Raw genomic sequence first — 26,645 nt, 5'->3', positions numbered from 1 at the left:
CCATAGTTTTAAAAAACGTCTGCATTCTTATCACAAGTTTTCCATGACTCAAAATACTTTACGTAAGTACTAACTGCATCCTACTTTCACAGTTATTCCACATTAATTACTATCAAATAAGATATTCCTTCAAAAGAATTTATCTTTTACTTTACATATGCAAGATTAAGCGAGTTCCAGTTAAAAATAAAACATTTTCCAGTAGGTGTGGACCCCATGATACTGAATGTATCACTGTTTACCACACATTTACTTATGTTGCCTTGCAAGTTGAGTTCACTTATGTTGATTAAATTAGCATCATTTTAATTCTTGTGCTGAAATTATTTATAGGTAAAGACCACAAACTAATATGTAATGACATGTTCTGGTGGATTTTATGGTAGGAATCATAATTATATATGGGTATCTATTTTAAGAAATATATCCATATAAAACAAGGTTGAAAATGAAAGTTACTCAGTCATGTCCGACTATTCACAACCCCATGGACTACACAGTCCGTGGAATTCTCTAGGCCAGAATACTGAAATGGGTAGCCTTTCCCTTTTCCAGGGGATCTTCCCAACTCAGGGATCGAACCTAGGTCTCCCGCACTGCAGGCTGATTCTTTTCCAGCTGAACCATAAAACAAGGATACAACCAAGGTTATTATATATTTTAATTTTGACATTACATTTTGAGTGTGGTTTCATTAAAAGGTAGGGTTAACACATTTAAGGAATATTTCTTAAAATACTATATGAAAAATAGATTGTTATATACAATCAATGAAAAACAGGAAATCGTATTGTTTAATAAAGGTAGAAACTAGAGACTGTTCTAGAGAAAATGGTAAAGTGATATAAACTTGCTTAAAGTATTTAAAACCCTAGAAGAGAAATCACATTTGGCATATTTCAAGATATTTCAAGATACCACGTGCTGCTGCTGCTAAGTCACTTCAGTCGTGTCCGACTCTGTGCGACCCCATAGATGGCAGCCCACCAGGCTCCCCGTCCCTGGGATTCTCCAGGCAAGAACACTGGAGTGGGTTGCCATTTCCTTCTCCAATGCATGAAAGTAAAAAGTGAAAGTGAAGTTGCTCAGTCGTGTCCGACTCTTAGCGACCCCATGGACTGCAGCCTACCAGGCTCCTCCGTCCATGTGGTAGTCTGAACAATTTAACATCTCTGGACCTCAGTTTTTTCACCTATAATACCTTACAAATTACATAACATAAATTCTTCCCAGGCGAATTTGAAATTTCATTCACTTAGGATGGAAAGCAACTGATTGATCTCCACGGCAGAACTTAAAATCTGTGATAACCATAGACAAAAACACTCTCAAACTTCTTAATCCGGAATCTGAATAACTTCAAATATAATTTGAAGATCTGTACAAGCTTACTTAAACTGAGTACAGTCACCAATAAGTAAAATACTCATTGCTGAACACCTGTTACGCAGCATGTTAGCTATTTTTCTCAGTTGAACACCATCTCTCATAAGAATCTTGTAAACTGTGGCAGACTGCATTTTTCAACATGAGTAAAACAATATCTCTCATTCAACCAAACTCCTCTTACAATGTAACAATCACACATCCCCATCAAGAGTTGGGTCTGTGTTCCCTCCCCTTTAACATGGGTAGATCTGTGACCATGGAACAAATTACATTATGTGACTTCCAAGAATAAGCTACAAAAGGCAATACAGCTTCTGCTTGGTACTCTTTGGATCACTTGCTCTTGGAACCTAGCCAGCAATTTTTGAGAGAACACAAATACATGAGAAAAAGGGCCATAGGTATGTCCAACCAACTTCCCTGGCTAGAATTCCAACAGAGCCACCAGACATGTGAATTAAGAAGCCTTTGAGATGACTCCAGCCTCTGTTACTGTCTTGTTGCAACTGCAACAGTTCAGCTCAATTCAGTTCAATCACTCAGTCGTGTCTGACTCTTTGCGACCCCATGAACCGCAGCACGCCAGGCCTCTCTATTCATCACCAACTCCCGGAGTCCATCCAAACCCATGTCCATCGAGTCAGTGATGCCATCCAACCATCTCATCCTCTGTCATCCCCTTCTCCTCCTTCCCTCAATCTTTCCCAGAATTAGGGTCTTTTCCAATGAGTCAGCTCTTCACATCAGGTGGCCAAAGTATTGGAGTTTCAGCTTCAACATCAGTCTGTCCAATGAACATCCGGGACTGATCTCCTTTAGGATGGACTGGTTGGATCTCCTTGCAGTCCAAGAGACTCTCAACAGTCTTCAACACCTCAGTTCAAAAGCATCAATTCTTTGGCACTAAGCTTTCTTTATAGTCCAACTCTCACATCCATACATGACCACTGGAGAAACCATAGCCTTGACTAGACTGACATTTGTTGACAAAGTAATGTCTCTGCTTTTTAACATGCTGTCTGCTGCTGCTGCTGCTGCTAAGTCACTTCAGTCATGTCTGACTCTGTGTGATCCCATAGACGGCAGCCCACCAGGCTCCCCCATCCCTGGGATTCTCCAGGCAAGAACACTGGAGTGGGTTGCCATTTCCTTCTCCAATGCATGAAAGTGAAAAGTGAAAGTGAAGTCGCTCAGTTGTGTCCGATCCTCAGCGACCCCATGGACTGCAGCCTTCCGGGCTCCTCTGTCCATGGGATTTTCCAGGCAAGAGTACTGGAGTGGGGTGCCATTGCCTTCTCCAACATGCTGTCTAGGTTGGTCATAACTTTCCTTCCAAGGAGTAAGCATGTTTTAATTTCATGGCTGCAATCACCATCTGCAGTGATTGAGAATTCCCAAATCCAGTTAACCCCCAGAAGAATGAGAGATAATGACAAAAAATGACTATTTTTACATGCTCTTACAATTTCGAGGTGATTTGCTCCATGGCAATGATAACTACACAACGAGATATGCATGACTATACTTCACAGGTGAGTGAGGACAATAACATGTGTAGCATAGAGCAAGTAAGAAGATGAATCAGAATTTTATATATATACTTATGATATCATGCTTCCTCAAAGATTTATTACATTTTCAAAAAGAGTTTTGAAACAAATGTTTGGCATTAACATTCTTTGTGTGTGTGTTAGTCATTCAGTCATGTCCGACTCTTTGTGACCCCATGGATTATAGCCCACCAGGCTTCTCTGTCCATGGAATTCTCCAGGCAAGAATACTGGAGTAGGTTGCCATTTCCATTTCCAGGGGATCTTCATGACGCAGGGGTTGAACGTGTGTCTGCTGCATTGCAGGCAGACTCTTTACAGACCGAGTCATAGGGAAGACTCACTTGAAAGTCGTTTAGTCATGTCTGACTCCTTGTGACCCCATGGACTATACAGTCCATGGAATTCTCCAGGCCAGAATACTTGAGTGGGTAGCCTTTCCCTTCTCCAGGGGATCTTCCTGACCCAGGGATCGAAACCAGGTCTCCCACATTGCAGGTGGATTCTTTACCAGCTGAGCCACAAGGGAAGCCCAAGAATACTGGAGTAGGTAGCCTATCCCTTCTCTTAATATTCTTTAAGAGGCAAAAAATAACCAAAGGAGCCATACTACCTCCAGTTTCTATGAAGAGATCTGAAAAAAAAAAATCTAGTAATGATTTCAGATAAGCCATCTGCCTTTGTAAAAAAATTATTATATAAACGGATTAGCTTGGTTCCATCCAGTAATTATTTCAAACTGTGTAAAGTCACTAGGCACACAAAATGTAATGAATATGAAATAAATGGGAACTTTCAGACACCCTTGTTTTGCAGACTTGTTTTACTCCAGTTTTTTTTTTTTTTTAAATCATCTACAGTTACACCTGGAACTATCTCTGGTATCAAAAGATAGATGGGAAAAGTCAGTTTCCAGCACATGGTTAAAATATCATCTTCCCCAGAAAGTCCAGTGATCTTTGCCAATAGTAAAAAAAAAAAAAGGAATTTTATTGTACATTTTTGGATTTAGATTATTTTTAAGTTTAAATCATAATTTATAAATATTTCAGGGAAGTTGGGAAGTTGACCTCCATTATTAGAAACATTTCTTCATCCTTAAACAATTATGGAGTGCCTATTGTGTAAAAGAGTGAGTGAAGGCTGTTTTTGTACATACAGTGACTAAGTATTTTAGCCACCATGTAAAGCAGAAATTTTTATAGATAAGATATTTTAGAGATGAGAAAATCAAGTCATAGACAGAAAATTATATATCAAATCCCACAGAGAGATATTAAAATAGTAGAGTTGGAGTTTTAAGGAGATTGGCTTCCTCTTGCCTTCCACTTCTCAGCTGAAGAGAAGGCTCAACTGATACTTTCAGCTAGAGAATATTCCTTTAACCCTAAGAGTTCCGTTTAAAAAAAAAAATTCAGCTTTTATTTCTTCATTTCACAGTGACTAAAATGACTTAGAGTCATTTTCATTTGATTTAAAAAAATATTTTTGTGTCCTTTCCCATTTTTAAATTAAGCTTCATGAAAGCATTTCCATGTTGTCCTCAGAAAGACTTTGAGGAACTAGAAGAATTCTAGTATATAGTCTCAGCTCAACTACATAATCACTGAGTAGATTAATAAAATCTATACATATAGCTGATTCACTTTGCTGTACAGGAGAAACTAACACAGTATTGTAAAGCAGTTATACTCTAATAATAAACTTTTAAAAAATAAAATAAAAAAATCTGTATCTTTAATTTTAGGATGTCTGATCAAAAATCTGACTCTAAATATAAGAATTTTGTGTACCAGAAACTGAAAAACTAAAAAACAGTTCATATGGTATAACTTAGCCAGGTAGGTTACTTTGTCCGTTTTCCTATTTTGCAGGTGGGTTTATTTTTCCCTTTTTCTATTTTATAGATTAAAAAAAAATGGAAGGGTAAGACTGTATCTATTCAAAGTCATATTATTATCTATATTCTTTCTGATGTTCCCTCCGGTTTCAAAATTCTGCTTGGAAATTTTCAGTGCACCGATCTTTAGAGCCGAGCTCAAACCTGACAATTCTCTTTCTAGGTCACTTGCTCAGTCACATCAGAAAGTATAAAAGCTTCCATGAAGCAGATCAATAGTGCTTTTAATCTAAGGAGAGCTCCCCACTGGCTGGCTTTGCACCCTCTGTTTGCCAATTCTTCTGCACCATCTGCATTCAGTCTGAGGGACACTTCGTGTTGGGAGGGGCCAGTGACAGAGACAGAATGAAGGATTCCTGCCCCTACCTCCTCCCGACAGGAACATTGGGTCTAAAATCATCTATAAGCGTTTTTTCTGCTTTAGAGGGAAGCAACACTATATTCCACTTTGCATGGTTCCAAGATTATTTCTCAGCAACCTTAGAACTAGAAAGTACATCCTTTACCTTAGAATTCTGTATCCAGTATATTACCTCAGGAAATTGCCAAACTCTATACCGGTTGATTCAAAAGTTTATTTACGAATCATTTAACACCTGATGTGCTTAAGGGAGTAATCATGATACTGGCACCAGTTCTGAGAACCTATATGCTGCTTATACTCTGGAAGGTTCTTTATACACTTCAATTTACTTAATCCTCCTAACAGCTCTATGAGTTAGAGATAACTATGATATCATGACAGGTACGAGGAACTGCGGCCCAGAAAGGGCAAGAAACTCTGTGAAGACCACACAGCTAGGAAGCAGTAGAACTGGAACGTAACACTAAGCCCCTCTGATGCCAGACTTGGGGCTCTGTCCTCTGTACTCAACTAGCATTCAATACTTTCCTTCTCAAGAAGTGATGCTCCTGTGGGTAGATGTGGTTCCATTCTGACTACTTCCCTGCTTTTGGAGTATCAAATGCATATTTTTATCTGAACTACTTCTCTACTTCCTAAGTGAACCTGCTTTGGTTCAGGAATCATCCTATTCCACCAGACTATATGATTCTAGGATGGCTGACTTTTGATTGGTTTAAGTCAGTCATGGTAGTATGTTCCATTTCTCCTTACTGGTTTAGGCATTAGGATGTGAGATAATCCAAGATAATCCAATCAAATACAAGAAAAGTATCCTGGGCAGTTTCTTGAAAATGCTTATTATTAGAGGAGGCATACATTTAGATTATGATAAACAAGGAATAATCAATAAATGGTTTCAACAACTGGGTAGCTTTTAGGGGGAAAATTATTAGAATTGTTCTTAACTATCCAATTTGCACTAGTTTTAGTAGGATCAAAGTTTAAAAAAGAGAACTAGAAGAAACCATGGGAGAATCTCTCTGAAGTGCCCTTTCAATAGCAGTCATCTATAAATATGACCTCCCCCTGCTGACAAAAAGTCATCAAATACAAATTAAAGAATTTCAAACAACATAAAATAATAACATTTCAAATGGAGAAAAATATCACAAATTTAAAAGACAGAAACCTGAAAATTATTTGAATTCTATGTCACCAAAAAATGGTTAATGCATTTATTATATAAATAATTCCCACAAAGTGGTAAGAAAAAATACTAATCCAACTGACAAAAAATCGAGAAACATGAAAATCTCTGAGATAAATAAATCCTACTTGTTCTTAAGCACGTGTAAAGATACTCCATCTCTCTCACAGTAAGAAAACTGCAAATACTTGAAATTTCACACAGACATAAGCACACATGTATAAGGGATGGCAAGGGTGTGAACAGTTAATTTTAATTGATTTTTTCCTTTTTATTTTTAAATCATGTTCAGGTATCCTATAGCAAAAACAAGTTAAATAACATTGATACATAGAACTTTTGCTGAGACTACTTCCTTCAACTTATTGTTCAAGTTCTGAAATATGCCATTTAGTGTAAGGCCAGTCATTATTATAGAGAATGTTTGTGTAGATGTGAGAGGTAGGCAGATTGGTACCTATTCACTGTCAACTACAAATTGGCACTTACCAAGAACACTGCCAACTGAACAACAAAGGTGTTTGCCATCTGCCTCTAGGGAGAGTGAACCCCATGCTGCTATAGCTGTTGACCTTCAACAACCTCTGAGGGAGTTCAGGATGGAGGGAGGCACTCTGTGCTCCAGGGAATCTGGTAGGACAGGTATTTAGATGGTTGGATGTTTTTAGGAACAGATTTTATTATCTCAATCCTTGCATCTCCTCATATCTCTAGAGAAACACTAAATCCCTTCATGGTGATATCAAATTCTCATGACTAACAAAAAAAACTTTTATAAAATGAGTGCTTCATGGTACTGAACTCCCCCTTCACCAAAATCTTATATATTGACTTTCCGCCACTGCCACTTTGGAGCAGTCTCTCAGAGCTATCTGAGATGCTGCCTCCTGGCCTGTAGTCCTTATTTTGCCCCAAATAAAACTTAATTCACAACTCTCAAGTTGTACATCTTTTATTAGTGGACATCACCTATGAAACAGAGAAAGAGCAATGGATAAGAAGGCGGAGGAGGAGATAAAATTACTGAACTGCATAATTTAAAGACACACCCTAAGAAAGATCTGGAGTGTGTGAAGGAAGACAGTTACAGATAAGATTGACAAAATTTGGCAGATTAGATAAAGTCAAAATCCACACTTAACAGACAGGAAGGAAAAGGTACTAGGAATAATCCACAGAAAGTGAAAGTGAAGTTGCTCAGTGTCTGACTATTTGAGACCCCATGGACTGTAGCCTACCAGGCTCCTCAGTCCATGGAATTTTCCAGGCAAGAGTACTAGAGTTGCTTGCCATTTCCTTTCCAGAGGATCTTCAAAACTGGGTAGAAATTAAGAACTAACTAGGCATGGGGAGGGTGTTTGTTATGACTAGTGCATTTTCTTGGCAAAACTCTATTAGTCTTTATCCTGCTTCATTCCGTATTCCAAGGCCAAATTTGCCTGTTACTTCAGGTGTTTCTTGACTTCCTACTTTTGCATTCCAGTCCCCTATAATGAAAAGGACATCTTTTTTGGGTGTTAGTTCTAAAAGGTCTTGTAGGTCTTCATAGAACCGTTCAACTTCAGCTTCTTCAGCATTACTGGTTGGGGCATAGACCTGGATTACTGTGATATTGAATGGTTTGCCTTGGAAATGAACTGAGATCATTCTGTCATTTTTGAGATTGCATCCAAGTACTGCATTTCGGACTCTTGTTGACCATGATGGCCACTCCATTTCTTCTGAGGGATTCCTGCCCACCATAGTAGATATAATGGTCATCGGAGTTAAATTCACCCATTCCAGTCCATTTGGGTTCGCTCATTCCTAGAATGTCGACATTCACTCTTGCCATCTCTTGTTTGACCACTTCCAATTTGCCTTGATTCATGGACCTGACATTCCAGGTTCCTATGCAATATTGCTCTTTACAGCATCGGACCTTGCTTCTATCACCAGTCACATCCACAGCTGGGTATTCTTTTTGTTGTGGCTCCATCCCTTCATTCTTTCTGGAGTTATTTCTCCACTGATCTCCAGTAGCATATTGGGCACCTACTGACCTGGGGAGTTTCTCTTTTAGTATCCTATCATTTTGCCTTTTCATACTGTTCATGGGGTTCTCAAGGCAAGAATACTGAAGTGGTTTGCCATTCCCTTCTCCAGTAGACCACATTCTGTCAGATCTCTCCACCATGACCCGCCCATCTTGGGTTGCCCCATGGGCATGCACTAGTCATAACAAACACCCTCTTCCAACAACACAAGAGAAGACTCTATACATGGACATCACCAGATGGTCAACACCGAAATCAGATTGATTATATTCTTTGCAGCCAAAGATGGAGAAGTTCTATACAGTCAGCAAAAACAAGACCAGGAGCTGACTGTGGCTCAGACCATGAACTCCTTATTGCCAAATTCAGACTTAAATTGAAGAAAGCAGGAAAACCACTAGACCGTTCAGGTATGACCTAAATCAAATCCCTTATGATTATACAGTGGAAGTGAGAAATAGATTTAAGGGCCTAGGTCTGATAGATAGAGTGCCTGATGAGCTATGGAATGAGGTTTGTGACATTGTACAGGAAACAGGGATCAAGACCATCCCCATGGAAAAGAAATGCAAAAAAAAAGCAAAATGGCTGTCTGGGGAGGCCTTACAAATAGCTGTGCAAAGAAGAGAAGCAAAAAGCAAAGGAGAAAAGGAAAGATATAAACATCTGACTGCAGAGTTCCAAAGAACAGCAAGAAGAGATAAGAAAGCCTTCTTCAGCGATCAATGCAAAGAAATAGAGGAAAACAACAGAATGGGAAAGACTAGAGATCTCTTCAAGAAAATCAGAGATGCCAAAGGAACATTTCATGCAAAGATGGGCTCGATAAAGGACAGAAATGGGATGGACCTAACAGAAGCAGAAGATATTAAGAAGAGATGGCAAGAATACACAGAAGAACTGTACAAAAAAGATCTTCACGACCCAGATAATCACAATGGTGTGATCACTGACCTAGAGCCAGACATCCTGGAATGTGAAGTCAAGTGGGCCTTAGAAAGCATCACAATGAACAAAGCTAGTGGAGGTGATGGAATTCCAGTTGAACTATTCCAAATCCTGAAAGATGATGCTGTGAAAGTGCTGCAGTCCATATGCCAGCAAATTTGGAAAATTCAGCAGTGGCCACAGGACTGGAAAAGGTCAGCTTTCATTCCAATCCCAAAGAAAGGCAATGCCAAAGAATGCTCAAACTACTGCACAATTGCACTCATCTCACACGCTAGTAAAGTAATGCTTAAAATTCTCCAAGCCAGGCTTCAGCAATATGTGAACCATGAACTTCCTGATGTTCAAGCTGGTTTTAGAAAAGGCAGAGGAACCAGAGATCAAATTGCCAACATCTGCTGGATCATGGAAAAAGCAAGAGAGTTCCAGAAAAACATCTATTTCTGCTTTATTGACTATGCCAAAGCCTTTGACTGTGTGGATCACAATAAACTGTGGAAAATTCTGAAAGAGATGGGAATACCAGACCACCTGACCTGTCTCTTGAAAAATCTGTATGCAGGTCAGGAAGCAACAGTTAAAACTGGACATGGAACAACAGACTGGTTCCAAATAGGAAAAAGGAGTACGTCAAGGCTATATACTGTCACCCTGCTTATTTAACTTATATGCAGAGTACATCATGAGAAACGCTGGACTGGAAGAAACACATACTGGAATCAAGATTGCCGGGAGAAATATCGATAACCTCAGATATGCAGATGACACCACCCTTATGGCAGAAATTGAAGAGGAACTAAAAAGCCTCTTGATGAAGGTGAAAGTGGAGAGTGAAAAAGTTGACTTAAAGCTCAACATTCAGAAAACGAAGATCATGGCATCCAGTCCCATCACTTCATGGGAAATAGATGGGGAAACAGTGGAAACAGTGTCAGACTTTATTTTTCTGGGCTCCAAAATCACTACAGATGGTGACTGCAGCCATGAAATTAAAAGACGCTTACTCCTTGGAAGGAAAGTTAAGACCAACCTAGATAGTGTATTGAAAAGCAGAGACATTACTTTGCCAACAAAGGTCCGTCTAGTCAAGGCTATGGTTTTTCCTGTGGTCATGTATGGATGTGAGAGTTGGACTGTGAAGAAGGCTGAGCGCTGAAGAATTGATGGTTTTGAACTGTGGTGTTGGAGAAGACTCTTGAGAGTCCCTTGGACTGCAAGGAGATCCAACCAGTCCATTCTGAAGGAGATCAGCCCTGGGATTTCTTTGGAAGGAATGATGCTAAAGCTGAAACTCCAGTACTTTGGCCACCTCATGAGAAGATTTGACTCATTGGAAAAGACTCTGATGCTGGGAGGGATTGGGGGCAAGAGGAGAAGGGAACAACAGAGGATGAGATGGCTGGATGGCATCACTGACTCGATGGACGTGAGTCTGAGTGAACTCCGGGAGTTGGTGATGGACAGGGAGGCCTGGCGTGCTGCGATTCATGGGGTCGCAAAGAGTCGGACACGAATGAGTGACTGATCTGATCTGATCTGAAATGGGCAAGTTCAGGGAAGAGTCATATATGACTAGATAGGTTCAAGACCTGATGAGAATAAATATCCAGAGACCACTGGTCCCATGGGCCAAGATGAGGTCAGGCTTAAATACACTGAACTTGAGATTATGTTAAGATCCATGCATGGAAATTACTAGTAAGTAGATAGATGAAAATTGTAGATCTGACCCATTTCAAGGGAAGGACCACAACCCTGAGAAGCATGAATTGTGTCTAAACAGACACAAACATTGAGGGCATGAACACACTTTGTATGTTGGTCACTTTTTATTTCTTCTAGTTTGTGAGCATCTAAATGTCATTTTTAGGTCTAAAGTATTTTCCTCTTTTTCTCCACCTAACCATATACTTTATAAATATAGATCAAAACTATGTAAAGGTAACTCTTTTTCTTAATTTTAACTTTAATTATTTTGAAGAGACCCACAAGTATTTTTTTTTCTATTTTCCCCTTTATTATTAGAAGAGCCAATTTTATTGTTCATGTATAATTACTACTTTTGCAATGTTTTACATATTTTTATAATACAGAGGCTGATTCTCTGTAGTGTTTCTATATGTTCTACAGTTAATATCTCTATTTTAAATGTTCAACTTCTTATTTCACAAATGGACAAATAATTATTTACCTGTCCTATTGGTGACAGGCAGACTGCCAGGCAGTGGACAGCTACTTATCATCAGGCAAAGAGGAGGAAGAGAAAGATTTCTTTTTCTTCCCAAATGCTTTCCAGCATTTATAAATATTAGAAGACTGACAAATAATGATGATGAAAAAGGAAGAGATCCCTGGCTGATCTGGCTAGGGGTTTCAAAGTGAACAACCTCAAAACTCTACTGGAAGTGATGACACCTGCTTTGAGTCCCAGTTCTGCCAGTTATTCACTGTTTACACAAACACTTCATTCCATTAAAATTTCTCCTATATTAAAATGAGTCCAATAAGATCATTGCAAAGGTTTTTTGTAATGGTCAAATGAGATGTGTATTCAAAAGGCTTTCAAAAACTGCAAATATTAGATACAGAAGAGAGGTCCTTTTTTGCTCTGGCAAGATTGATAGGGATGTAATTCTTTTTTATTAATACAAAATTATAAGAATATAGGTAAAATATGGGCTTCCCAGGTGGTGGTAGTGGTAAAGAACACGCCTGCCAATGCAGGAGACATAAGAGATATGGGTTCAATCCCTGGGTTGGGAAGTTCCCCTGGAGGAGGGATGGCAAACACACCCAAGTTTTCTCGCCTGGAGAATCATATAGAAAGAGGAGCCTGGTGGGCTACAGTCCATGAGGTCACAAAGAGTCAGACATAACTGAAGTGACTTAGCATGCATGCATGCCTGCCATGGGTGACTTTCCAAAGCCTGATTCCTTTACTTTGTGAGCTTATTAGAGAGCAGAAGACATTATTCGGGGGAACTGGTGAGGAGCCTTTAAAGGCTGGAAAAGGCAAGGAAATGGTATGTCCCTTAGAGCCTGCAGAAGGAAGGCAGTCCCACTGACAGCTTTTTTAGCCCAGTGAGAACCAGGATGAACTTCTACACTGTAAGATAATGTTTGTGTGTCTGCATGCTTAATCACTCAGTCATGTCTAACTCTTTGTGACCTCATGGACTGTAGCCCACCAGGATCATCTGTCCACAGGATTCTCCAGGCAAGAATACTGTAAGTGGTTGCCATTCTCTTCTCCAGGATATCTTGCCAACACAGGGATCAAACCTGTGTCTCCTGCATTGCAGGCAGATTCTGTACCAACTGAGCCACCAGGGAAACCCCATAATATAACAAATTATAATAAATTTGTGCTGTTTTAAGCCACTAAATTTGTGATTATTCATGACAGTCACAAGAGGAAACTAATATATAGATTCATAATCAGTTAAGAGTGGCTTCATCCAGGTTGGAAAAGAAGTAAAACTCTGTTTACAGATGATATGATCCTCTACATAGAAAACCCTAAAGACACCACCAGAAAATTACTAGAGCTAATCAGTGAATATAGTAAAGTTGTAGGATATAAAATTAATACGCAGAAATCCATTGCATTCTGGTACACTAACAATGAGAAAACAGAAAGAGAAATTAAGGAAACCATCTCATTCACCATTACAAAGAAAAGAATAAAATACTTAGGAATAAATTTACCTAAAGAAACGAAAGACATATATTTAGAAAACTATAAAACACTGATGAAAGAAATCAAATCAAAGATGACACAAATAGGTGGAGAAATATACCATGTTTGTGGATTGGAAGAATCATTATAGTGAAAATGAATATACTACCCAAAGCAATCTATATATTCAACACAATCCTTATCAAGCTACCAATGGTATTTTTCAGAGAACTAGAACAAATAACTTCACAATTTGTATGGAAACACAAAAAACCTCAAATATCCAAAGCAATCTTGAGAAAGAAGAATGGAACTGGAGGAATAAACCTGCCTGACTTCAGGCTCTACTATAAAGCTACAGTCATCAAGACAGAATGGTACTGGAACAAAGACAGAAATATAGATCAATGGAACAAAATAGAAAGCCCAGAGATAAATCCATACACCTATGGATACCTTATCTTTGACAAAGGAGGCAAAAATATACAATGGAGAAAAGACAATCTCTTTAACAAGTGGTGCTGGGAAAACTGGTCAACCACCTGTAAAAGAATAAAACTAGAACACTTTCTAACACCATACACAAAAATAAGCTCAAAATGGATCAAAGATCTAAATGAAAGACTAGAAACTATAAAACTCTTAGAGGAAAACATAGGCAGGAAACTCTGACATAAATCACAGCAAGATCCTCTATGACCCACATCCCAGAGTAATGGAAATAAAAGCAAAAATAAACAAATGGGACCTAATTAAACTTAAAATCTTTTGCACAATGAAGGAAACTATAAGCAAGGTGAAAAGGCAACCTTTAGAATGGGAGAAAATAATAGCAAGCAAAACAACTGACAAAGAATTAATCTCCAAAATATACAAGTAGCTCATGCAACTCAATACCAGAATAATAAACGACCCAATCATAAAATGGGCCAAAGAACTAAACAGACATTTCCCCAAAGAAGACATACAGATGGCTAACAAACACATGAAAAGATGCTCAACATCACTCATTATCAGAGAAATGCAAATCAAAACCCCAATGAGGTACCATCTCCTGCCAGTCAGAATGGCTGACATCAAAGAGTCTACAAACGATAAATGCCAGAGAGGGTGTGGAGAAAAGGGAACCCTCTTACACTGTTGGTGGGAATCAAGCTAGTACAACTACTATGGATAACAGTGTGGAGGTTCCTTAAAAAACTGGAAATAGAACTGCCATATGACCCAGCAATCCCACTGCTGCGCACACACACCAGGAAAACCAGAATTGAAAGAGACACATGTACCCCAATGTTCATTGCAGAACTGTTTACAATAGCCAGGACATGGAAGCAACCCAGATGTCCATCAGCAGATGAATGGATAAGAAAGCTGTGGTATACACAATGGAATATTACTCAGCTGTAAAAAAGAACACATTTGAGTCAGTTCTAATGAGGTGGATGAAACTGGTTTTTCTGTTTCAATACACCAATACAGTATATTAACTGTATAAGAAAAAGAAACACCAATACAGTATATTACCACATATATATATGGAATTTAGGAAGACAGTAATGATGACCCTATGCAAGACAGCAAAAGAGACACAAATGTAAAGAACAGACTTTTGAACTATGTAGGAGAAGGCAAGGGTGGGACGATTTGAGAGAATAGCATTGAAACATGTATATTATCATATGTAAAATAGATGACCAGTGCAAGGTCGATGCATGAAGCAGGCCACTCAAAGCTGGTGCTCTGGGACAACCCAGAACGGGTGGGGAGGGAGGTGGGAGGGGTGTTCAGGATAGGGGGACACATGTACATCTGTGGCTGATTCACATTGATGTATGGCAAAAACCACAATACTGTAACTTAATTAGCCTCCAATTAATATAAAAATTAATTTAAAAAGTGGCTTCATCTAAGAGATATAGATTTTTATCCATGTGAACATAAATGATTCAGTATAAGTTTTTCAAGTGTTACAGTGCAGTTACTAGGCCCTAACTTTCATTCTCTCTTGAACCCACTCCAATCAGCAACACTTCCAAAAAAACGACACAACATTGAAAGTGCTCTCATTAAAGCAAATATCAACCAGAGTGAGTGTATAACATATTGGCCAAAGTGGGATAGTTTAGAGAGTGAAGGGTATTATTAGAAAAGCCGTGTGATAACTGCTATATGTCAAGATTTCCCAGGGACCTTATTTCACTGACATTTCATAGGCTAATTTTTAATACTAATGTTATTTGGACTGATTAATCAGTAATAATTAGTCATATTAAACACTATTCTCTCCCTGAAACACTTTCTTCCCCTGGCTTCTACAATACCACATGCTCCCCTCTTTCATGTCTTCTTTCTAGCAATCCTTTTTATCCCATTTGCCAATTCCACCTCCTCTCTAAGGTGATGTCATCTAGGTGACTTTTTTTCCCCTAGGTGATCTCAGCCAGTTCATTGGATTTACATGCTATCTATGTTGTTGATGACTTCCGAATGACTTATCCTCAACTCATATCTTAGAACTCCAGGTTGATATACATGTCTCATAAGCATCTCAAGATTAACACATTCAATGCGATACACTGCATTAATAAAATTAAGGATAAAAATCATATGATCATCTATCTTAATATGATTGACTCTGAAAAAATTCAATCTGAAAAATATTCTGAAAGAATTCAAAACCCATTGAATTGAAAAAATTTAGAAAAAGAATCTGAAAAAATTCAATCTCAAATTGAAAAAAATCTGAAAAAATTCAATACCCATTCATGATAAAAACGCACCACAAGCTGGGGACAGAAGGAACTTATCTCAACACAATAAAGGACATACATGACAAGTCCACAGCTGAATATTTTCTCCCATTCTGTAGGCTGCCTTTTCATTTTCTTGTTGGTTTCCTTTCCTGTACAGAAGTTTTTCGGTTTGGTGTAGCTCCACTTCTTTATTTTTGCTTTTGTTGCCTTTGGCTTAGGTGTCAGATCCAAAACATCATTAGTAATACCCACATCAATAAGCTTACCAGCTTTGTTGTATGCTGGCAGGTTTATGGTTTCAGGTGTTGTATTCAAGTCGTTTATCCATTTTGAGCTGATTTTTGTGTACAGTGTAAGATAGTCTTCTTCATTCTTTTGCATGTATCTAATTTTCCAGTACCACTTACTGAAGAGACTATCCTTTCCACCCTGCATATTCTCATATCCTTTGTTGTAAATTAATTGACCATACATGTATGGGTTTATTTCTGTTAAAGTATCCATATACTCAAAGCAGTCAAAAGATTCAATGCAATCCCTATCCAAATTCCAATCACATTTTTCATGAAAATAGAACAAATAATCCTAAAATGTGTATGGAACCACAGAAGTCCCCAAATAGCCAAAGCAATCTTGAGAAAGAAGACTAAAGCTAGAGACATCAAGTTCTCTGATTTCAGTTTATATTACAAAACTATAATAATCAAAAAATACTGGCATAAAAAAGACACAGAGATGGAACAGAAAAGAGAGACCCAAAATAATCTCAATCTCTGTCAAAATTCCAAGTGCATTTTCAGAAATTTAGAGCAAATAATCCTCAATTTTTTATGGAACAGCTAAGGTCAAAGCTATTTGCAAAACATATATCTGATAAGGGGTTAATATCCAAAATATATACAGAACTCATACAACTCAATAGCAAAAAAAAAGAATCCAATTAAAATATGGGCATAGGATCTGGATAGTCAGTTTTTCAAAGAAGCCATACAAGTAACCAACAAGCAAATGAAAAGATGCCCAACATCACCAATCATCGGGAAATGCAAATCAAAACCACAATGAGATATCACCTTACACCTGTTAGAATGGCTATCATCAAAAAGACAAGAAATAACAAATATTGGTGAGGCTGTGGAGAAAAAGGGACATTTGTGCATCATTAGTGTGAATATAAATTGGTGTCATCACTACTAAATACAGGTTTCTTAAAAAATTAAAAATAGCCACAGTCATCAAGACAGTATGGTACTGGCACAAAGACAGAAATATCAATCAATGGAACAAAATAGAGAGCTCAGAGATAAATCCACGCACCTATGGACACCTTATCTTTGACAAAGGAGGCAAGAATATATAATGGAGAAAAGACAATCTCTTTAACAAGTGGTGCCAGGAAAACTGGTCAACCACTTGTAAAAGAATGAAACTAGAACACTCTAACACCACACACAAAAAGAAACTCAAAATGGATTAAAGATCTAAATGTAAGACCAGAAACTATAAAACTCCTAAAGAAGAACATAGGCAAAACACTCTCCGACATAAATCACAGCAGGATCCTCTATGACCCACCTCCAAGAATACTGGAAATAAAAGCAAAAATAAACAAATGGGACCTAATTAAAATTAAAAGCTTCTGCACAACAAAGGAAACTATAAGCAAGGTGAAAAGACAGCCTTCAGAATGGGAGAAAATAATAGCAAATGAAGCAACTGACAAACAACTAATCTCAAAAATATACAAGCAACACCTGCAGCTCAATTCCAGAAAAATAAATGACCCAATCAAAAAATGGGCCAAAGAACTAAACAGACATTTTTCCAAAGAAGACATATAGACAGCTAACAAACACATGAAAAGATGCTCAACATCACTCATTATCAGAGAAATGCAAATCAAAACCACTATGAGGTATCATTTCATGCCAGTCAGAATGGCTGCGATCCAAAAGTCTACAAGCAATAAATGCTGGAGAGGGTGTGGAGAAAAGGGAACCCTCTTACACTGTTGGTGGGAATGCAAACTAGTACAGCCACTAGGGAGAACAGTGTGGAGATTCCTTAAAAAACTGGAAATAGAACTGCCATATGACCCAGCAATCCCACTGCTGGGCATATACATCAAGGAAATCAGAATCGAAAGAAACATGTGTACCCCAGTGTTCATCGCAGCACTGTTTACAATAGCCAGGACATGGAAGCAACCTAGATGTCCATCAGCAGATGAATGGATAAGAAAGCTGTGGTACATATACACAATGGATTATTACTCGGCCATTAAAAAGAATACATTTGAATCAGTTCTAATGAGGTGGATGAAACTGGAGCCTATTATACAGAGTGAAGTAAGCCAGAAAGAAAAACACCAATACAGTATACTAATGCATATATATGGAATTTAGAAAGATGGTAATGATAACCCTGTATGCGAGACAGCAAAAGAGACACAGATGTATAGAACAGTTTTTTGGACTCTGTGGGAGAGGGAGAGGGTGGGATGATTTGGGAGAATGGCATTGAAACATGTGTAATATCATATAAGAAATGAATTGCCAGTCCACGTTCGATGCACGATACAGGATGCTTGGGGCTGGTGCACTGGGATGACCCAGAGGGATGGTACGTGGAAGGAGGTCGGGGGGGATGTTCAGGATGGGTAACATGTGTATACCCGTGGTGGATTCATGTTGATGTAGGCAAAACCAATACAATATTGTAAAGTAAAAAATAATAATAATAGTAATAAGTAAATGATAAATGGTTAAAAAAATTAAAAATAGAACTACCATATAATTCAACAATTTCTCTTCCAGGTATTTAGACAAAGCAAAGCAAAAAGACTACCTCAAAAAGAGGTCTGCATCACCTTGTGCACTGCTGCATTATTCACAATAGCCAAGAGATGGAAACAACCTAAGTACGCATCCATGGATGAATGCATAGAGAAAATGTGACACACACACACACACACACACACTGGAATATTATTCAGCTGTAGAAAATAATGAAATCTTGCTATTTGCAACAATGTAGAGGGACCTGTCAGGCATTGTGCTAAACGAAATGAGTCAAAGAAAGAAACAAATACCGTAAGACTTCACTTACAACTAGAAACATAGACACAGAAAACAGATTGGTTGCCACAGGCAAGGGTTAGGGGGTGGACAAAATGGGTGGAGGAAGTCAAAAGCTACCAATTTCCAGTTAAGTCATAGGGATACAATGTACAGCGTGGCAACTGTGGTTAATAATACCATATTGCATATTTGAAAGTTGCTAAGAAGGTAATCTCAAAAGTTCTCATCTCAAGTGGGGGGGAATGTAACTACATGACAGATATTAACTAGACTTACTATGGTAATCGTTTCACAACATACACATATAGAATCATTATGCTGTATACCTGAAATTAATATGTTGCATGTCAGTTATACTTACATTAAAAAAAAAAACTTAAAAAAATATTAACACATTCTAAAGTGAGCCTCTAACCTTACTCTCAAAACTGGTCCTTCTACAATCTACTATAGGTTTGTTGGTGGCAACTCCAATCTTCCCACTGCTTAAAGAAAAACCTCATATTAAGCCTTGATTTCTTGAATTCTTTCATAACACATACCCACTACATCATATGGAGCATGATCTTGATGCAATGGTGGCCTCCAATTCTACTACTAGGAATGCCATTCTAGATCAGAAAACAGAAAGGCTCACCAACCAAATGAATATGTTCCAATCTTAACATTGATTACATCATTTAATGCACATGCAAAGAAGCAAGGGGAAGCAGATGGAGGGAACGATGGGATAAGGTCAAAGAGCAGGATCACCACATTATTTAAATCTTGAAAGTGAAAAAAAGAAAATAAAAGGAAAAGTGAAAGTGTTATTCACTCAGTCGTGTCCCACTCTTTGTGACCCCATGGACTCTAGCCTGCCAAGCTCCTCTGTCTATGGAATTCTCCAGGCAAGAGTACCGGAATGGGTAGCCATTCCCTTCTTCAGGGGATATTCCCGACCCGGGGGTTGAACCCAGGTCTCCTGCATTGCAGGTAGATTCTTCTCCTGGGTTGTACAACATGCATGTTTTGTTGCATCAGTCTTCCTTGTTGATGGTGTGGTGGACAGAACCACAGGTGAGATTTGAGCAAGGTGCATTCTTAGGACAGAATGTACCTACGACCACCACATACACTTGCTCTATTGGAGAGATGCAGGGGCAAGTATAGCTGACCTATAGCTGAAGCTCATTCATTAGTCTGCTAGATAGTTACAGGATTTATTTGCATTTTTTATGTAGAGCACTTGGGAGGCCATAAGATATACTGAGTATCATTAATGGGTGGTCAATTTAGGAATGATGTAGCTGTCAGCCCAGAAGTCATATAACCATACCATATTCTTTGGTCTTTTCATCTCTCTCCATCTGTAAGCAACACTCTTGTGTATTCCACCTATTTTTAACATGTGCAACAGATTAAGTAACTACCTATAGGTGACACATATTTTGGCCTCTGCCTAATATCTCCTCATCAGCAAAATTTAACATGTGGGGTTCACTTATATTTCATAAGTTATTGATTTATTTAAAGTTGATGTTTAATGCCTCTTAGAAGTTTTATCTATCATCTTCACTTTCTTATAACACAATTAAATATTCTCAAAAAATACAGCTAACGTGTGTTCCATATTGAATTGGAAAACACTACATAGTTATTCAAAAATTATCCAGAATTCAATTACTATGCATCATGCTCAAAGGCAGAACCATTATAAATAAAAATACTATGGAGATTTCTCAAAAATTAAAAAAAATAGCTACCATATGATCCAGCAGCTCCACTTCTCAGTATACATTTAAAGGAAATGAAAACAGTGTCTCAAAGATGTATCAGCACTCCCATGTTCACAGGAACATTATTCACAATAGCCAAGATATGAAAACAAACCTAAATGTCAGTTACTGGATGAATGAATAAAGAAAACATGGTGTATGTGTGTGTGTATATATACACATAAACACAAATATACATATAATGAAATGTTATTCAGTCTTTAAAAGGAAGGAAATTCTGCCATTTGAGACAACACAGATAAACCTAGAGGACATCATGCTAAGTGAATAAGCTAGATACATAAAAATAAATATTATATGATCATATTATCTCATTATACATTGAATTAAAAAAAAAAGTAGTAGTAGTCAAACTCATAGAAACAGAGAGTAGAAGAGTGGTTCACCAGGGGCTGCAGGGAGAAAATCACGGGAGTTATTATTTTTTTTTTCATGGATACAGATCTTCCATTTTGCAAGATGAAAAGAATTCTGGAGATGGATGGTGGTGATGGTTAGATAATTTTATGAATGTATTCAAAACCACCGAATTGCACACTTAAAAATGGTTAACATGGTAACTTTTATGTTATCTGTATTTGACCACAAAAAAATATTGGGAGGAAAGAAATAAAAAATAGTATCTTGCCTGGATTACTGCTATAGCATTCTAACTAGTCTCCTTGCTTCCATCCTTATTCTTCTAAATCTCCTCTCCACAAAGCAGCCAAGTTGAAATATCATAAGTTTATGTCACTCCTCCAATAGCTTTCTACCTCAATGGTAATAAAAATCTTTACTATTACTTATAAGGCCCTATGTGATCTGGTCTATTACTATGTCTCCAGTAATGTGCCCCTAACCTATGCCTTTCCTTGAATACTCCAAATATTCCTATGACTCAGGGATTTTGTATTATTTGTGTTTCTTCCTCATGTGTTTATCTTCCCAAAGGCACCCATACCTCTCTCCAGTCTTTACTCAATATTTATTTTCTTAGTGACTCCTCTGACTACACACTGAAATTTTAACATTTTTCCACCATGTACTGCATATTCCACTGTCCTCTTTTATATTTTTACTTTTAGCAATATACTATTGTACTTCCTACTATATTTTACTTATTATATATTACTTTCATTTTATTTGAAATTTTATTCTACTTATACAGTTTATCTTGTTCACATTATGACTCTCCCACGAGCACATGCCCTCCATCAAGGCAGGAATTATTTTGTATATTTGTTTAATTATGTGTCATTTGGTCCTATAATAATACCTGCTACATAGGTGATTAATACATAAGTATAAAATTATGGCATAAATGAATATTATTCAACATGTGAGAATAATAATAGAGAAAATTTAGTGGCAGTATAATTAACATGAACTTGGTATTAGATAAATCTGAACTTGAATCCAGGTCCTGCCACTTATTGGTTAGGTCTTGAAATTTGTATTAAACTGACCAATTTGAAAAGAAGATATAAGTCATTCTAGGCTGAGAGACGGAGAAGGCGATGGCACTCTACTCCAGTACTTTTGCCTGGAAAATCCCATGGATGGAGGAACCTGGTGGGCTGCAGTCCATGGGGTCACTAAGAGTTGGATACGACTGAGCGGCTTCAGTTTCACTTTTCACTTTCATGCATTGGAGAAGGAAATGGCAACCCACTCCGGTGTTCTTGCCTGGAGAATCCCAGGGACGGGGGAGCCTGGTGGGCTGCCGTCTATGGAGTCGCATAGAGTCGGACACGACTGAAGCGACAGCAGCAGCAGCAGCAGCAGGCTGAGAGAACCATAAAAGCTAAGACACAAAATTTCTTCACACTATGCAGGAGAAAAGTGATTTCATTTGGTTGGAGTAAAGAAAACATAAAATAGATTAGTGTGAAACAAGCATGAAAATATAAATTGTTACTAGATCATGGAATTTATTGATGAAATTTGGGAGAATGGAATTGTCAGAGAGGCTAAAGGAAGTGAAGAAAGTTTTGTGAATTGCATTATTAAAGCTCTTAATAAGAAAATCTAATCTGATTTAGAGGGGACTAAGCTAAAAAGAGTGATATTGATTGCAAAGCTATTTCTGTAATCTAGAAGACATGCAGTGAGAGCCTGAATCAGAGGGCACTTATACTGAGGGGACATAACTTAATGAAGAAATATGTGAAGAAAGAATTGACAATACATATCTCCTTACTGAATATCAGATCACTACAGACAAAAGAGTATGTCACATATTTAAGTTTCAAGAACTGCTGAATAACATCTTCATTTACATAACCAACAGGACAACAAACAGGTTTGTGAGCAATGAAACAAGGTCCACTTCAGGATGTCAGAGGTTTGAGAAATCAGTGGACATCAAGATATAGATACATATCAAGGAGTTGAAAATGAGTTGGAAATGAGGCTGTAAATCAAGAGAGATTGGAAGCAGTAAAGACATAGATACAATGATCATAGGGGCAGAGAATTTCAAGTCAAGAGACTAAATCATACTGACAAGAGACAATGTATACAAAAAAGAAGGTCAAAGGATCTCACACCAGACACTTATGCTAAGGGAGTTGAAAGAGGAGTAAAAGCCACATAAGGAAAGAGACACAGGACAGTTAGAGACGAAGAAGAAGCTGTTAAGTCTAGAGGCTATAAGAAAAGTATTACACTGACAGTACAAAGCCTGAGAGGTGATAAAAAGACGCTGGATTTGGTGATGAAGTATAATTATTTGTTGAATAAACAAATGAATATATAAAGCATAGACTACAAAAAACGATCAGTGAAAGGGTCATAAAATAGTACGTTTACAAGATAAAACGGAGTGGTGTGTCTGGAGAGAGGAGGTGTACACCTACAGGAGTTTTGGCTAGTGTGAGGTGCCTAGAGAAAGAGAGGAATGGAAAGCGAGAAAAGATATTGGGGATTTTGGATATTAGACTAGGAGTAGAATGAGAGGTACGATCAAAGTCATAAAAATAGAAATTCAGTGTAACTATATAAACGATGTCCTCCACTGAAGAATCGGTGGTAAAGTGATCCAATGAAGGCAAAGTTGGGGTTCACATCAGATCCTATTTCTTCTTGGTAAATTATGAGAAAAACTGATTTATAGGCAGAAAGCCTGAGACAGGTCAGACTGCTTCACCTAAATACATTCACAAACTGCAATGACTATAAATCAGATTTTCTAAGTTGGGACAGAAGGGGATAGTTAATGTTTCTAAGATATTGGAAACTCTAAAGATAATTTAGAATTTTATGTTTCCCACAGAGAACAGTCACCACATGGCTCTCTCTTCCGTTACAGAAAACTTAATCCTTCCTTATAGACCACCAGGTAAACATTTGAATGAAACCCTCTGATGGAATCCAATCTGGCCCGTCATTTGAAGTGGATCAGATACAACCTGTAGGAGGCAGTACAGGCTCAGCCCCTCTGAGAAACTCTTCAGAAAAATGTTCTCAGTAAATAATACACAAACTTCTCAAACCTAACTACATGTAGCACCATTTTCTGCTGTGGTTCCTTTAAAAATAGGCAGAATATATCATTACTCAACTAATTTGTGTTTCTTCTTTTCTAAAGGATAACAATAGGTTTATTTCCGTGGCTTCTGTTAAATTAAAACAGATAAGTGAACTGTTGAATATTTTATGATATAGTACATATTTTGTAATATTTAGACAAAGGGAGAGTGAACAAATACCATCTAGCAAAATTAAGTCCATTTATAATTACTTCATTAAGGAGTCATACCTGAGCAATGCCTTAATGAGATGGTAATGAGGTAAAAATGTGCTGCCAGAGTAGGCACTGGAGAAAATCTCTGGAAAAGGCAGCCCAATAAACTGAAAATAATGGGGAAAATACTTCCCTCTTTGTCTTGCCTTACACTTCTTTATTTTAGGAGGAACGACACCTGTTTTTTAAGGCTTGGAATTTTCTTTTAGAGTATGGTGATTAAAAAAAAAAAAAAAGCCTAAAGAGTTAGGGAGAGTCAGGAGGGTGAGAGAAGAGAAAGGAAGGAAGTGGATGTACTTCAAATGGAGATAAAAAATAGTACCTCTCAACTCTGAGAGTCATTATAAGGATTTTGCTAGTTCATATGATGTATATACATAGCATATAGTTAACACTCAGTAATGTGTGGCAGAATTCTTTTTATTTACTGATAATGAAGACACGGATGAAGTTATTTTGTTCAAGAATATACAATTGACCTTTGGAAAATGTGGATGGGAATCTAACTGAAGATGAGGCTGTGTCACATAAACACTCTCACTCATCTCCTTTGTTCAACTTGGCAAGAAAACCAGCCAAGGATAAAGGGCATCGGGATGCCCTGAAATATGTTCCCTTGGGGAAATCTTTCAGTGTTAAAAAACTTTCAACCTCACGCATCAATTAACTGCTCCAAATACATCACAAATTAAATACAACCACTGTCTTAACAAAACTGATGAGTCTCCAATGAGATCAAGACAATAATTTCTAAATCCCCATTCACAGTGCTGTATTTAAAAAGTCACTTCTGCAGCAACTTTTCAAATTGTTCTTCTAAGCAAAATATATAACATTTTCTCTTAAAAGGAAGTTTTATCAAATCCAGCAATTCTAGCACACCTCATTTCCATGCTCTAACATGTAGAGGCTATAGCTTCTTGTATTTTTCGGTTTTCTACAACATTGCAATAATGAAGGAAAACTCCACTGAGAAGATTTGTTACATGGAAAATATTGAATGGTGCATAGAATCTGACCTGGTTTGAATGTGACTTTCTTGTATAAATACTACAGAGCCTGCTATCAAGTTTAAATTAGCCAAATTAAAATGAAGAAGCTTCCAGTTATATTTTTCTTAAATAGAATACAAATACATATATAGAGAGAGTGAATATATAATAAGGGTGTCTATATAGAGAATGTATTTCCCTTAGGAATCAGATATCTAGAAAAATCTACCCAAGTACTGTGACTAGAAAATTATATGCATTTTCTCATTCTATTAAATGAGCTCTCTTTAATGAGCTTCATGTTTTGGTATAACCATTGTAACCTTCATAAAAGCTAATCTTACAGGTAATTATATAATGAGAGTACAAATCACTATTTTGAGAATCATCAGCCATGAAGAATGAACATATGGTTAAACCTAGAGAGTTCTCAACAGCAAAAACAGCATCGTGTCAAGCATCTAATACAACTGAGAACCATGAAAAGACTCTGGATGAAGAAGGGGGAAGGAAAAAAAAAAAGCACTGCAAAATTCAAACAGACACACAAAAACCATGTTAGGTTATCTTGGATGAAGAAGTTCTTTGGTTTGGAGAACAGAGAGTAAATGTTGACAGACCTGTGAAGGAAATGGGCTCCGTGTGGGGTCAGAGGTGGAGACATAAGCAGCCTGCGTGTAGGCATAGCTCTTGAAGCGAGGCTGAGGAGAGGAAGGAGTTCGTTCATAGCCCTGTGCTAGACTGACAGTGATCTGCAGAAGGGTTTGGGGAAGGAAGACAGAGAGGAGGAGGAGGAGACAACATAAGTAACCCTGAAAGGAATTGCTTTCCAACACACTAGAAAAACAAATATCAAACGGAAACAGTGAGCTGAAAAATGCAATCCTAAACATATATAAGTGATATTCGAAACTGGCACACTCCAAGCACTGCGGTGTGTTCAATGTCATGTTGGAAAGCAGGTAGTCAGGGAAGAGAGGAGGATGGGGTTTCATCATAAAGATTCCATACTGACACACCTTCAGCACGAATACAGAATGTGGCCCTGCCATCTGGAAAACAAGCATCCCAAAGCAATTTTCTCTGAACCCAAAGTAAACAAAACCAGAATTCATCATGTCAATACCCTGGAAAAGACTGGAGCTTTCATAAGCTAAATATAGAATTAGCTCAGTAGAGTGAGAAAATGAGGCCTGAGAGCTTTCCACGCCTTCAGCAGAAATTTCGCTAAAGGCTTTTTCATCGTTGTGTCAAATAATT

The 26,645-nt window shown here is 37.8% G+C and overlaps 1 protein-coding gene across 9 annotated transcripts in view; it reads right to left on the bottom strand.

Annotated features, from left to right (window-relative positions):
• The window catches only part of DMD (dystrophin), a 2,228,404-nt gene that overhangs the window by 1,654,282 nt on the left and 547,477 nt on the right, over positions 1 to 26,645 (bottom strand). For 8 of the 9 annotated variants that reach the window (XM_061410475.1, XM_061410469.1, XM_061410467.1 and 5 more), the window contains exon 9: positions 26,006 to 26,137. The exons of the other annotated variant lie outside the window; for it this stretch is intronic. In XM_061410475.1, the coding sequence (XP_061266459.1) occupies positions 26,006 to 26,137 (132 nt within the window). The remainder of the gene's footprint in view (positions 1 to 26,005; positions 26,138 to 26,645) is intronic. 9 annotated transcript variants of the gene reach the window in all.

The sequence above is a fragment of the Bos javanicus genome, chromosome X, assembly GCF_032452875.1.
Source record: "Bos javanicus breed banteng chromosome X, ARS-OSU_banteng_1.0, whole genome shotgun sequence".
NCBI classification, from domain to species: Eukaryota; Metazoa; Chordata; class Mammalia; order Artiodactyla; family Bovidae; genus Bos; species Bos javanicus.
Note: the sequence above shows the minus strand (reverse complement) of the source record. Positions and strands in the feature narration are given on the sequence as shown.